The sequence below is a fragment of the Molothrus ater genome, chromosome 12 (genome assembly GCF_012460135.2).
Source record: "Molothrus ater isolate BHLD 08-10-18 breed brown headed cowbird chromosome 12, BPBGC_Mater_1.1, whole genome shotgun sequence".
Classification (NCBI taxonomy): Eukaryota; Metazoa; Chordata; class Aves; order Passeriformes; family Icteridae; genus Molothrus; species Molothrus ater.
Window position 1 is genome coordinate 14,074,213 of NC_050489.2, and position 13,690 is coordinate 14,087,902.

Sequence of the window (13,690 nt, forward strand, 5' to 3'; positions counted from 1 at the left end):
AATTCATCACCAGACTTCTGCTTCAGGCCTTCCCCAGCTCCATTGCCCTTCCCTGGGCTCACCACAACACCTCCATGTCCTTCTTGTAGTGACCTTTGCAAACGTTTTTTATCATTAGCAGTCAGTGATGTGGCTGTTAGTGCCTAGTCCAGCTGTACCTGAAGGTTTCAAGGGTAGAATAAAACCTGCGCAAAAAACTGAGTTTGTTTTGTCCATTTTGGCTGGGACACCTCATGTGCAGGGATAAATATTTACCCTGTAATTCCCTTCTTTTCATCCCAGCCCGCGGCCGCAGTGGGCACGGGCCAGATGCGGGTTTGGGTGACGCAGCTCTGCCGGCATAGCCCGCTCCTCTGCTGGCCCCGGCCTGCCCCAGCCCAGCCCGCTCCTCTGCTGGCCCTGGGGAGGCTTTTCAGCCTCCCCGGCCCCGGCCCCGGCCCCGGCCCCGGCCCCGGCCCCGGCCCCGGCCCCGGCCCCGGCCCCGGCCCCGGCCCCGGCCCCGGCCCCGGCCCCGGCCCCGGCCCCGGCCCCGGCCCCGGCCCCGGCCCCGGCCCCGGCCCCGGCCCCGGCCCCGGCCCCGGCCCCGGCCCACTCCTCTGCTGGCCCTGGGGAGGCTTTTCAGCCCAGCCCAGCCCCGCCCCGCCCCGCCCGGCCCGGCCCAGCCCGGCCTGCCCGAGCCCAGCCGGCTCCTCTGCTGGCCCTGGGGCGGTTTTTCCGCCGGCCCCGGTGGAGCACAGCCCGGCCCCGGTGGTGGTGCCGGCGGCAGGGACAAGGAGCTCTTTATGGGCCGCCGGTGTCGGCGCACAGCGGCTGCTTTGTGCGAGGGCTCTGGCCGGACCCGGGCTCAGAAGGGTTCTGCGTGTGGCCGGGGGTGGCGTGTCCTTGGCTCGCTGTCCCCAAAGGCCCTCGTCACCTTTTCAACCCTCGGCTGAGCTCCCTGAGCAGGGTCTGGCCATGCTGGCGGTGACAGGGAGCGCCCAAGGGGTGTGGGGCGCTGCACCCCACATGTCACAGCGCACCCTCCTCCAGACGGGCGCAGGGGGACAGCTCCAGTGCTTGGCGAGCTGGGGAGCCTGCAAGTTTCACCAGCCTGTGTCAGAGCTGCTGCAGAGGGAAGCCTCCTGCACAAAGGAAGCACAGCCCCGTCTCTATCCCCTGCTCATCAGGGCCAGGGAGCCCTGCTGTGCTTTCCAGGCACTGCTGAGGACAGTCTTGGCTGTGCAGGATGTTCAGGGCAGTGTGTTGGAAGTTGTGCCTGCCCATAGCAGTGGAGTTGGCACAAGATGATCCCTTCCAACGCAAAGCATTCTGTGATGATCTGCTCAGCCCATGTCCCATTTTTATGCTGGGGGACTCTTCAGCATGGCCCCAGGAACAGCTGGTGCTGGGAGGGGCGTGAACCCTGTATGGGCTTGGTAAATCTACTGGTAGCTCACCCCAAGCTCTGCAAGGCAACCCTGCCACTGGCACAGCCACCAGCTGTCCCCAGGAGCCTTGCACAGGAGCACAAAACATAGAGCAAGGAGGACACCCTTCCTATAGCCACTTTTCTTTTATTAGAGTTTACAAGATACAAGAAGCTGAATCTGCATGCCAAGTGCTGTTGGCTCACTCTGTCTTTCCCCTCTGTGTGCCATGTGGGCAGAGAGGAAGGGGGCTGGCAGAGGCAGGCACCCCCAGGCCAGCCCTTCCATTGCCCATGGGATTTTTCCTATAGGGAAACAGTTTTTGCTGTGATGGCTATTAGAAAGCATTATGGCAGAGGGCTATCTCCAGTGGGACAAAAACTGGAACCACTGAGCTGAACCTGCTCCATTCCTCCCCAGGAGAGGCCCTGGCATGGCCCCATACCTGCATCCAAAAGGAATCAAAACACATAAGGGGACACAAAGGCCGTGACCTTGAAGATGTGCTTGCCCAGGAGGACTTTGTGGGAGAACTCGCTCATCTCCACCTCCACCTCCAGCGTGGCCGGCCCCTGCCACGGGGCTGGTGAGCAGCAGCTCTCCCGTGTGCCGGTCCGAGCGCCGCACGGCGAAGACGCCCCGGCCGTGCCCGCCCGCGATGGCGAAGCGCAGGCTGTCCCCCAGCGAGCGCGTGGTGGACATCCTGAACAGGACACGGGGCACCGTGCGGTTGGCCTGGAGCGGCAGGTAGTGGAAGGAGATGGAGCTGGCAGCCAGCTGGCAGGCTCGGCTGTCCATGGGGCAGGGGTTCCGCTCGCACTGGCTGCCAGGAGAGAAGGGTGCCACCGCTCAGTGCCGTGGTTGGGCTCTCGGCGTAGCCACGTTTCTCCTCACAGAGAAAAGCAAGGCAATTTTCCCAAGAAAATTCTGGGATTCACATTCTCTGAGCCTCAGAGAATGATTAAAACAATTCTTATCTAATTTGGTGCGCCTGTGTTTGTGCAAAAGTAGAATGCAGTATGGAGATTGTTTACCCAAAGTGGTGGTGTTTTGTTTCCTTGGCCTATCAGGGCCAAGCGTGTGTGTGTGTGTGTGTGAGGACTGTCAGCTGACAGCCACAAGATTCAGTGCAGTGGAGTGCAGTGGAGTGCCTAGCAGATTCAGTTTAGATGTAAAGTAATATAATGTAATATAATACAGTATAATAAAGTAATTAATTAGCCTTCTGATAAGATGGATTCAGATGCATCATTCTCTCCTCTCGTTTTTGCTCGTGGGGCAAAAATACCCACTATACTCAAGGTGCTGCCCTCATCCTTGCACACAAGCCCAGCCCATGCCACAGGCACCACCTCCAGCCCCGCTGTCTGTCCTATGGAAGAACAACCCAAGACAGTCACATCCAGGTGTGCCCATCATCAGATCTCTCCCTCATCCCTGTTTCTGCCAGGCAAATGCTGTGGCTTGCAGGGACACAGCTCTGGGTGACACTCTGAGGCTGGGCCTGGGTGGGTGCCACAGTCCCAGCTGAAGGCCAGGGATGGAGCCAGACGTGCCTCCTGAAGAGGAATCTGTCAGGATCAGGGATGCTCCTCTGTTTGGTGGCACAAAGCAGTTTAAGCTCAAAGGAGTTTAAGCTCAAGAGTGGGATGGGTGGGACTGCTGAAGGCAGCTGATGGCACGACATATATGTGCAGCACAGGAAAATCAGCATTATTCCCCCCAGGCTGGGACTCTCAGAGGGGCCAGGATCCTGAATAAAGCCACCACATATTGGGGTGCTCCCACCTGCAACCCCAGCATCCCAAGACCATTGGGGAACATGCCAAGCACACCTGAGCACCCCATGTGGCAATGTGCTACCAGTGCTGCCTGCTACTCTCCCTGCTGCCTCTGGGTGACACAATACAGCCCCCAGCTCACAACAGGACCAATCACCCTGGGACAGGGCATGACACAACTCGAGCCATGCACAGCAGGGTACTCACAAGGCAGAGGTCTTGACATAGCTGGTGTTGTGGCGCGGTGGAGGGCACTTGGGGCGCACGCAGCGGTGGCCCCCAAAGGTGTTGATGCAGAGGTCCCCCTGGCTGCAGTTGTGCTGCTTCCCAGTGCACTCATTCACATCTGTGGTGGTGACACAGAGTGAGTGGGGCTGTCCCCACTGCACCCCTCTCCCCGTGGCAGGCTCCCTGCCCTGCATCCTGGGTTCTTACCCTCACAGGCATTGCGGTCAGCGTGGAGCAGATACCCAGGGGGGCAGAGGCAGCGGTAGGAGCCAGGGAGGTTGAGGCAGTCATGGAGGCAAATCTGCGTCTGGGGGCTGGACTGGTACAGCTGGCATTCATCCACATCTAGGGTGGACAAAGTGGGGAATGGCCAGAGGTCCCATTGCCACCTTGGTTTCCTGCGCTACATCATCTCATCATCTTCACCCCCCTTTACCTTGGCACACGCCACCAGGTTGCAGCTGGAAGCCGGTGTCACAGCTGCAGCGCCGGGAGCCCTGAGCGGCCCTCGGCACAGCGGGGCTGGCGGCTGAAGGAGGTGTTGCTCAGTGTCACCCAGTCTGCAGGGGACAGCAAGTGTCATGCTGGGGCATGGGGAGATGGTGGGGCCAAGGTACTGGGGGGCTGCCAGGGAAGGGGGAGACAGGCGCAGCATGGCCAGGTAGTGTCCCCATGGGAATCCCCATCCTCCGCAGCCCAAACCCAGGCACCTACAGGAGTAGATGGGGCTCTGGCAGCTGGGGCCTGACCAGCCTGGGGGGCAGAGGCACGTGTAGCTCTGGTTGCCATCCACGCAGGTCCCGCTGTTGGCACATGGGTTGCTGGAGCAGTCATCAGTACCTAGGGAGAAGGAATTCATGAGCATCAGCTGGAGAGGTGCACCCTTGCTCAAACCCGGTGCCCATTGCTGCAGCCTCTGGGCAGAGCAATGGAACCCCAGAGCTCAGGGTGGCAGAGGAGCCCGTAGGGAGGGCAGAGCTCATGGCACCCCAGCCCCGCTCCACTTCACTTCTGCAGAAGGGTTGGGTGCCGCTCCACGTGCGGTTGTGCCGGCAGGTGCGTGTCTCTGAGCCCACCAGCTGGAAGCCGGCGTCGCAGATGAAGTGAACCTCGTGGCCCACCCGCAGGCTCCGGCCCAGCATCCGTCCATTCAGGGGCACTGCCAGCTGTGGGCAGATCTCTGTGGACAGACAGACATGGGTGGGGATGGGCACTGCCAGCCTGGAGCCAACCCCAGCCTGACAGGGAGCTGGGGGTCCCTTGCCTGGGCTGTTTGTGTGGGGCCAGGGATCAGAGCTGGCCCCGAGGGAATGTCACCTGTGGTGGTGACCAGCCAGGATTACCGTTGCGTTTGGTGGCCGCTCTCTGGAGGTGGCTCTGCAGGATGGAGAGCTGGTGCCGGAGCCCGCGGGTGCCCTGCAGGTGGGCGGCCTCCTGTGCCACCAGCAGCTTCTGCATCTGCCGCACCACGCTGAGCGCTCGCTGCTGGTTCAGGCACTCCTGGGGGATCATGGACATGCCTCAGTCATCTGCTGGGTTCCCCTGCCACCCTGCCATAGCCTGGGAGCACCCTTCCGAGCAGGCAGCATCTTTGGGGTTGGTTTGGATGTCCTGCCCTGGACAGAGCCCCTTCCCATCCTGGCTGGGGTCTGACCCTGGCTGTGTGTCTGCTCCAGCCTCAGCCCCCACCTCCCGGTCCTGCTCTGGCACTTGGATGCTGTGGAGAAGCTGCATGCCCTGAGTGCATTTAACATCATTCCACTGCTGCAGGGGAAATGCCCCATGACCATCCCCCTGGCCCTGGCAGCTCTACAGGTGCTGTGGCTGTGCCGTACTCCCCACTCCGGGGTGCTGGGGTGTGAGAGGTGGGTGCTGAGCAGCACAGAGAGGGAGGTCTGCTGGGGGGCTGGAGGGGAGGGAATGCAGGTCCTTACCTGGGAGCTGCCGAGGGGCAGCTGCAGGATGCCCAGGGCCAGCCAGGCTGGCAGTGGGATGAGGAGCATCACGCTGGGGCTGACTACAGGGGCAGGACGCTGACGGTCTGTTTCTGCTCACAGCCGCACTCCTGCACTCGCAGGGATTTATCCGCAGCCTGTGCCCATGTGTTTGTTGGTTTTTCCCCTGCCTGAGGCCGAGCTGTAGGAAAGTTCCCCCTTGGCACTGGCTCTAGCCTCTCCCTTCCCTTCCCTTCCGTTCCTTTCCCTCTCTGCACATCAGAGGCTTTGGGGCCTTTCATGTCCCAGGGCCGGCAGATATCGGGGCCAGGCGGTGGCTGTCACGGCACTCACAGTGGTACCGGCGGTGCCGGGCTCACCACACGGCCAGTCCTGGCTCTGGGGCTCCCCAGCACGCAGAGATGCAGGATGAGGCTAATCCCGTGCACCAGCTAAGCCTGGGAAAGTCTCCTGGGAGAAAAGATGACTTTGGGGTCTGTGTGGGGGTTCTGCTCACTGGTGGGGCTGGGGCTACTGGGAAGGGGAGCCCAGGAATGCTGCAGACTCACAGCTTTGCTGGGGTGAGCTCAGCCCTGGCTGGAGTTCAGAGGGAACCCCAGGGGGCTGCTGCAGCCTGGAACTGGGGTGCAGTTGGTGTTACAGTCCACATTAACCCATAAGGGTCAGGGTTAGGATTAGAGTCAGCATTAGGGCTAGGGATGAGGTTAGGATTAGGGTTAGGATTAGAGTTGGGGTTAGCATTAGTGTTAGGTTAGGGGTTAGCATTAAGTTTAATGTTTTGATTAGCATTAAAGTAATTGTTAGGGCTGAAGTTAGTTTTTTTGTTAGTGTTAGGATCAGTGCCAAGGGTTCAGATCCATTTTAGCAAGAGAGTTTGTATGAGAGTTGGGGTTGGCGTTAGTGCCAGGGTTCAGGCCAGGGTCAGTTTTAGACTCAGGCTGAGGGAACTGAAGCATTTACAGCTGGATTTATGCTGACACCCAGCTCAGTCCTGACAGCTGGTGTGTAGGATGCTCCCAGTCCCTCCTGCCTTGCAAAATTGGCATTGCAGAATCCTGAGCAAGGATGTCTGAAGCCCTCACCTCTGCCCTGTGCCAGGGGAGCACCTGCCATGGATTCTGCAAAGCCCTGTGCTGGTGCAGAGCTCTCATGGTGTTGTTGAGCCCCCTGAGCAGCCTGGGCTGTGGGACCCCTGCTTGATCCAGGTGCCCATTGAGACACGGCCCCCTTGTGCCCAGCACCTCTCCCGCCGCCGGCCCCCGGCTCTCACATCCTCCCACCCTGTAACCACGCTGCCCAGCTCTCCGGAGCGGGTATTTGGCTTCGTGCCTGCACGGTGTGTGTTACCTCCCCGGCATGTTTAATTCATGGGGCAGGAGGAAGGCTGGCAGCAGGGGCCCCCTTGCTGCCCCAGCCCCTTGGCTTCCAGTCTCCAAGTGTCCCAAAGTGGGTGCCGGTAGCGACCCCTGCTCCTGCTGCCCTCACAGCCCGACCCGGGCTGGGCAGAGGGGCTGGGGCAGAGCACGGAGGGCTGACCCCGCTGCGGGACATCCCGGCGGGGCTGCAGCCCGGGGCCCCGGGAGTTGTCTGCCACATTCGCTCCAGCGAGCAACTGTTTTGACAGAGCCATTACTCACCCGTCAAGCTTTTGTTCCCGCTGCCCAGCGGTGCCTGTCTGGAGTCCTGAATAGGATCAAATCCTGCAACCAGACACACACACACACACACACACACACGCACGCAGGAGCGCACGGCCGAGCTCGCCCCAGAGCCGGGGCTGCTGCGGGGCAGCTCGGCTCTCCCCAGCCCTCCCTCCGGAGATTGGGGTCTGCTCCCCACATCCCGGGACCTACATGAAGCTCCTGGTCCTGCTGGTTTGCAGCCTCCTGGTGTGGAGAGTGGGTGAGACGAGATCGGATGCTCCAGAAAAGTTGTCCCCGCTGGCTCCGGGAGGTAATTGGTGGAGGGGCTGCCTCTCCGGCAGCAGGGCTGGGAGGCAGCGAGTTTGGGGGATGAGTGCACCCTGAGCACCGTCCCCTTGGGCCAGACCAGATGTGTGGGGGACTGGCTGGGTGATGGCACCCAGGGATGGCAGTGGGGGGCTTGGTGGGTGATGGGGGCTGAGGATGGAACGGGGCTGGGAGAAGGGGCATGGACTTGGTGATGGGATGGAGTTGGGGGGCTCTGGGGCTGGTGTTGCAATGGAACCAGGGGGCTCTGGGGCTGGGAATGGGATGGAGCCTGCTATGGAATGGGGCTGGGGGTCCTGCAGCTGGTGATGGGGGTTAGTGATGGGTCTTGCCCAGTGGGGTCTGGATCCTGGCAGGACAGAGGCGGGGGGGCAGAGGGGCACATTCCTGGCAGTCTCAGCCCACCCGTGCGAGACGGGGGCCCAGCGGGCTGCCCCCCCCCTCGTCCCCATGCCCCTTTTGTGCTCCCAGCCCAAAAGCTCTTTCTTCTCTCCCCTCAAGTCTCCATGGAGATCCGGGTGCCTTCCCGGTATCCCCGGCTGCGGTCGGACCCTTCAGGGGGAATTCCCACGGCCTCCTGAAGGGTCTGGCCTCAGCCAGGGATACGGGGAGGGCACTTGTACCTCAGCCCCCTCGGTCCCTGCCCTATCCCCTGCTGTCCCCCCAGCTCTCAGCACGAAGGAGACCTTCCTGGTGCTCTCGCTGCACAACAAGTTGAGGAGCAAAGTGCAGCCCCCTGCTGCCAACATGCAGAAGCTGGTGAGCACCCTTGCAGGTTCCGTGTCCCCCACTTTTGATGTCACATTCACCTTCCTGCCCATGCCCGGGGAGGACACACAGTAGTTTGCTAACACGCTAATGAAGCAGAAGCGCTGGCTGGTGTGGGGCCCCTGGGGAAGAGCATGTCACTGCCACATCCAGGGCATACTGAAAACAGGGCTGATCCCTTGAGGTGCCTTTTGGTGTCCCCCCCATGTCCCTCTGATGCTTCCCAATCACCCAAGGACACAGCAGGGCTCTTTGGAGTCCTTTGTGGGGTCCCCCATCATGGCCCTTGATATTCCCCGACCACCTCACACCTGAACACACCAAAGGCAGGGCTGGTCCCTAGGGGTGTCTCCCATGTCCTGTGGTGGCCCTCAATGTCCCTCCATCACCCCCAGCTGCCCACACCAGGGGCAGGACAGGTCCCTTGCAGCATTGCCCATTGTCGAGCCTCTGATGTCCCCCAGTCACCTCCCGGACTGACCATCTTGGTGGTCCCCATACCCCCTGGGGCTCTTCCTTGGGTGGCTCATGCTCATCCCGCAGGAGTGGAGCGAGGAGCTGGGGCGGCGGGCGGGGGCACGGGCAGCCAGCTGCCTGCAGGGCCCCGCTCCACCGCCAGCCCCACAGCTGGGCTGGAGCGAGCAGCTGCTGCCGACGGGCGCGGGCAGCTTCGGGGCTGTGCTGGAGCTCTGGTTCGCCGAGGGACAGCGCTATGACTACAGGACGGGGCGCTGCGCCAGCAATGCCACCTGCGGCCACTACACCCAGGTGGGCATGAGGAGCACGGGGGGGCTGCTGGGGACCGGACCCCCGTGACAAACGCTCTCCCACAGCTGGTGTGGGCCACAGCGGGGCAGCTGGGCTGCGGCCGGCACCGCTGCCCCGGCCCCCACGGCCCCAGCGAGGCCTTCGTGTGCGCCTACTCGCCGGGGTAAGGGGCTGCGGTGGGGCCGGGGCGTGGTGGGTGGGGCTGTGGGTGGGGCCCGCGACGTGATGGGTGTGGTTGAGAGGGGCGGGGCTTAGTGGTGTGGGTGGGGTCTCAACCAGGGCGGGGCATGAGCTGACCTATGGGATGTGCGGCGGGGGGGAGGAGCTTGTCCCGGTGGTGGGTGGGACTGTGCACTGAAGTGGGTGGGGCTGGGTGATGTGGGTGGGGCTTGGAAATGCAAATAGGCCGTGTTTTAGAAGAGCGAGGGTTTGGATGTTCCGGACCGAGTTATGTGCTGTGGATTGGACCGAGTGCTGGAAGTGGGTGGGGCTGGGGAAGGAGGGCGGGGCGGTGATTTAGAAATGGGTGTGGCTTAGCGAGGTGGGTGCGGGCTTGCCCCAGAAAGGGGTGTGGCCTGCCCGGGTGGGTGGGGCATCTTCATCCAGCTGTCTGTGGGGCTAGGGGCAACTGGGAAGTGGCCGGGACGCCCATCCTGCCCTACAAGCAGGGACCCTGGTGCTCCCTCTGCACCGCTGGCCTCTCTGGCTGCTTCAAGTCCTGGGACCACAGCGGCGGGCTCTGCGGTGAGTCCCCCCTGTCACCATGGCCTCTGCATGACCCTGGAGATGCTGCCTCCACCCCTGATGCCCCAGTGTCACTCTGGTGTTTCCAGAGGTGCCCAGGAACCCCTGTCGCATGAGCTGCAGGAACAGCGGGCGCCTCGACATGAGCAGCTGCCAGTGCACCTGTCCCCCCGGCTACACGGGCAGGTACTGCCAAGGTGAGAGGGCACCGTGCAGCCTTCAGAGCCTTCTGCGTGGCTGCTGCAGGGCATGTGAGCACAGGGTTGGTGCAGGGCATGCACAGGCACAGCCGGCGCAGTGTGGGCAGCACAGGGGACATGGCCAGCTGAGGCCCCTGGCAGCTAATGCAGTGCTGTGCCCACAGTGAGGTGCAGCGGGCAGTGCCTCCACGGGAGGTTCAGGAAGGAGGAGTGCTCCTGCCTCTGCGACGCGGGATACGGAGGAGCTGAGTGCGGCAGTGAGTCTGTGCCCCCTGCACTGCTGTGATCCACAGGCAGGGCACCCCAAAGCGGGGCAAAGGGTTCTCTGTGGGCCCCTCTCTGCTGGCACAAGGACCCACCTGCTCCTGCCTGTGTCCCCAGCAAAGATCCATTTCCCCTTCCATGCTTGTGACGTGCGGATAGACAGCGACTGCTTCATGGTGTCCCCTGAAGCTGACACCTACTATGGAGCCAAAATTAAATGTCAGGTGAACTCCTGGGGTGCTCCGAGCATCTCTGTGTAGCTGAAAAGTGCCACCCACGCTTGCAGTGCCTCTGGGCATCTCTCCGCTGCTTGGAGCAGTGCTGGGCCATGCAGGTGGGGCAGACTTGCTCCCTTCCCCACAGGAGAAAGGAGCGATGCTGGCCCAGATAAGAAACCAGAAGGTTCAGGACATCCTGGCTTTCTACCTCAGTCGCTTGGAGATGGGCAACAGGGTGACAGACACTGACTTTGAGACTGGAAACTTCTGGATTGGTGAGAGACAGCAGTAGGCAGGGAGCAGAGTGCCTGGGGTGCTGGCAGACATGCTAACCCAGGTCCTGCCCCTCCAGGTCTCACCTACAAGACATCCAAGGCTTCCTTCCGCTGGGATGTGGGTGAGCCATCCTCGTTCACCAGCTTCGCTTTTGGGCAGCCAGACAACCAGGGGTAAGTGGACCTAGAGGACACCAAACTCTGCATGGTGTCACTGCTGGCTGGCTTCACCACCATCCTGGTGGGACACAGGTTTGGGAACTGTGTGGAGATGCAAGCGTCAGCCGCCTTCAACTGGAATGACCAGCGCTGCAAGACCCGAAACCGGTACATCTGCCAGTTCGGTGAGTGGGCAGCTGGGAGCCCTCCTGGGCCTGCTGGGCCCTGGAGCTGCCAATCCCCTGCTCTGCTGTGTCTGTCCCTTGTTGCCAGCCCTGCCCAGACCTCTGTGTCTCTCCTGGGGTGGGAGGCACTGACTCTACAGTTGCCATTGCAGCCCAGGAACACATCGCCCTGTGGCAGCGGGACCCCTGAGCTGGCAGCCCTGGGAACTGGCCAGCGCTGGCTGCTGTGCTGAACCTGGGGCTCAGGAGGAACCTGGTGCTGTGCAAAGCCCAGACCATGGCTCAGGAGGATCTCTGCACAGCTCACTTGTGCAGGGAATGAGGGGCTGAGGGGACCCATGGCACTGGGACCTGGCAAGAAGGGGTGTGCTGTACGTTAGCATCCCTGACACAGCATCTTCTTCTGCCCCTCACCTTCCTCTGCCACTATCACTCTGTGACACCCTGGGCAGGAGATATCCTGTGCAGCAGCCAGGTACAAAAGCATCCTCCTCCAAAAGTGGCAGCTGGGCTGTGTCTGGACTGTGGCCTCAGTGTTATAAGGGGCCAAGGGGGCTCTTTGGGGGTGCAGACCTTGGCATAGCTCAGGACCAGGCTCAGCTCTGAGCCATTGTCCTAACCTGGGTGAGAATGCCCCAGCCTGGTGGGTTTTTCACCCTCACCTGCTCCTTCATCATCTGCCTGGTCATTAATAAAGACCTTCTCTCCTTCGGGAAGAGCAATTTGTCTCATTTTCCTCCCCTAAGCCAACCAGACTCTCCTTAGCCACAGTCCACATCCTGCCTGCACTGGATGGAACCTCCAGTTTCATCTCTGGAGTGGGTTCTGGGGTTGCTGGAGCTAAGGCCAGCCTTGGCTGAACACATCTTCAGCATGTGGGGTTGCCTTGGAGAGATGGTGTTAGCCAAGAGCTGCTTCTTCCAGCCCCAGGATGGCCCCAAGTCACAGCACCCTATGTGCTGGGTGCAAGCCCACCACGGTGCAGCTTGGCAGACAACACCACCTGCTCCACTCCATCCCCAGGAATAATCAGATTCCAAGGAAGCACCCAGCTCCCGCTGAACTCCTCAAGGACAGTGAGAGCAGAGGGGGTGAACCCGATTGTAGAAGCACATCCTTCCACCCCTGCCCATGGCTGGCAGAGGCCCCAGGAGGCCCATGCAGGCAGAAGACTCACCAGAAAAAGTACTATTTATTATTATGAAAAAAACAACAAAATGCAACTCTGCCACCCTGAAGCACTGTCTGGGCAAGAAGTCCAAGGGATGTACAGTCCATGCCATGGTGTAGTTCCTGCCTGTGCTGCTTGCACAGATGGATATGGTGAGGAGCTTGGAATGAGGGTTACAGCCTGGGTGGAGATGTGGGGTCCTAGAGTGCCAGCAATTGCTCGGAGGGAGGTCTCGGGTAGGCTCTGGCTGCTGAGGCAATCTGGAGATTGTTCTTGGGGGCTTCAGCAGCGTGCGAGGCTGTTTGGGTCCTGTGGTGCCACTTGAGAATGGTCTCCTGCAACACGAGGGCTTCTCAGGTGCACTCTGGGGTGCTCGGGCAGTGTGTGGGGGGTGCAGATTCCCGTGTCCTTGGGCACAGTTCTTGGGTCTCCAGCAGTGCAAAGGTTGGCTCATCCACTCTCCAGCGGCATCAGGCATGGATCAGGGGGTTCACCAGCAGTAACAGTTAAACTTAATAAACTTTTAAGATTCTAAAAATAAACTTATTTTAATCCCCAACAGTGATGTGTGGATCAGGCAGGCTCCAGGGGTCTCCGGCAGCATTGAAAGCAGCTTGGGCGGCCTCTGGGAGATGCCCCATCCCCAGACTGGGGTATGCAGGTCTCACGGGCACTCAGGCACTGGTGGCGGCGGCGGCAGCGGCGGCAGCGGCGGTGGCAGCGGCGGCGGCATCGCGGCGCTGTGCGGCCCGCAGCAGGCTCTGCCGCAGCACCGGGTACTGCCGGTGGCAGCCATCGAGGCCGAGCCGCAGGGCTTGCGCCCAGTCCTCGGGCGGGCCGCCCCGGCCGCCGCCCAGCACGGCCGACACCTGGTTGAGGGCGGGCAGCAGGGCCAGCGTGAGGCGGGCGGCGGCGCGGCGCTCCTCGGGCTCGGCGGGCTGCAGCATCCAGGAGGCGGCGGGCGCGGGCGGCCGGCACAGCGCGCAGCCCACGGCCAGGTCGTACATCTCCACGCCCGCGTCCGCCAGCGCCAGGGCGGCGGCGCTAACGGCGGCGGCCAGAGCCGAGCCCCCGTCCTGCAGCAGCAGCGCGCTGACGGCCAGGCGGGCCCGCGGGTAGCGGCCCAGCCGCACCGCCGGCTCCAGCGCCTCCCGCAGCGCCGCCGCCGCCTCCCGCTCCGCCTCCCGCTCCGCCGCCGCGCCCGGCCGGCCCCGCGCCCCTCGCCCCGCGAACGGCGCCCGGCGGAACTCGCAGATCAGCCGGCCCGGGCCGGGCTCGGCAGCCTCCCGCGGGCCCCAGGCGGCGCAGAGCACCTTGGTGCCGCTGCCCAGCTCCACGTAGGCCGAGCCCTGCGCCTGGCTCAGCAGCCCGGCCCGCGCGAACAGCGGCCGCAGGGCACAGGGGTCCCGCGGCCGCCGCCCCCGCGCCCTCCTCGTCCTCCTCATCCTCGGCCGCGGCCGAGGCCCATAGCGCCGGCGGCTGCGACTCCTCCGGGCCGCGCAGGCGGCGGTGATCCAGCGGCATGGTCGGCGGGACGCCGTGAAGGCGGCGGCGGGGCGGGCCCGAGCAGGAGGCGGGCACAAGCTGTGACTGGCAGC

At 62.5% G+C, this 13,690-nt stretch overlaps 3 protein-coding genes across 3 annotated transcripts; 1 reads left to right on the top strand and 2 right to left on the bottom strand.

Annotated features, from left to right (window-relative positions):
* Positions 1–1,769: 1,769 nt before the first annotated feature.
* Positions 1,770–7,687, bottom strand: LOC118691404 (fibulin-7-like). The gene is given in 12 exon segments (XM_054516178.1): positions 1,770–1,978; positions 1,980–2,229; positions 3,395–3,533; positions 3,623–3,760; positions 3,852–3,915; positions 3,917–3,975; positions 4,130–4,255; positions 4,425–4,595; positions 4,759–4,915; positions 5,350–5,551; positions 7,008–7,045; positions 7,224–7,687. Coding segments are annotated over 10 exon segments (1,284 nt in total). The 5' UTR covers positions 5,419–5,551; positions 7,008–7,045; positions 7,224–7,687; the 3' UTR covers positions 1,770–1,867.
* Positions 6,965–11,637, top strand: LOC118691403 (C-type lectin domain family 18 member A-like). The gene is made up of 12 exons (XM_036390569.2): positions 6,965–7,323; positions 8,008–8,099; positions 8,652–8,876; positions 8,942–9,039; positions 9,499–9,620; positions 9,710–9,817; positions 9,985–10,077; positions 10,202–10,308; positions 10,448–10,577; positions 10,655–10,751; positions 10,830–10,921; positions 11,074–11,637. Exons 1-12 carry the CDS (start codon positions 7,224–7,226, stop codon positions 11,109–11,111), a joined length of 1,302 nt encoding a protein of 433 aa, XP_036246462.1. The 5' UTR covers positions 6,965–7,223; the 3' UTR covers positions 11,112–11,637.
* Positions 11,638–12,093: 456 nt separating this feature from the next.
* Positions 12,094–13,661, bottom strand: EXOSC6 (exosome component 6). Its single transcript, XM_036390571.2, is given in 2 exon segments — positions 12,094–13,501; positions 13,503–13,661. Coding segments are annotated over 2 exon segments (849 nt in total). The 5' UTR covers positions 13,617–13,661; the 3' UTR covers positions 12,094–12,766.
* Positions 13,662–13,690: the final 29 nt, after the last annotated feature.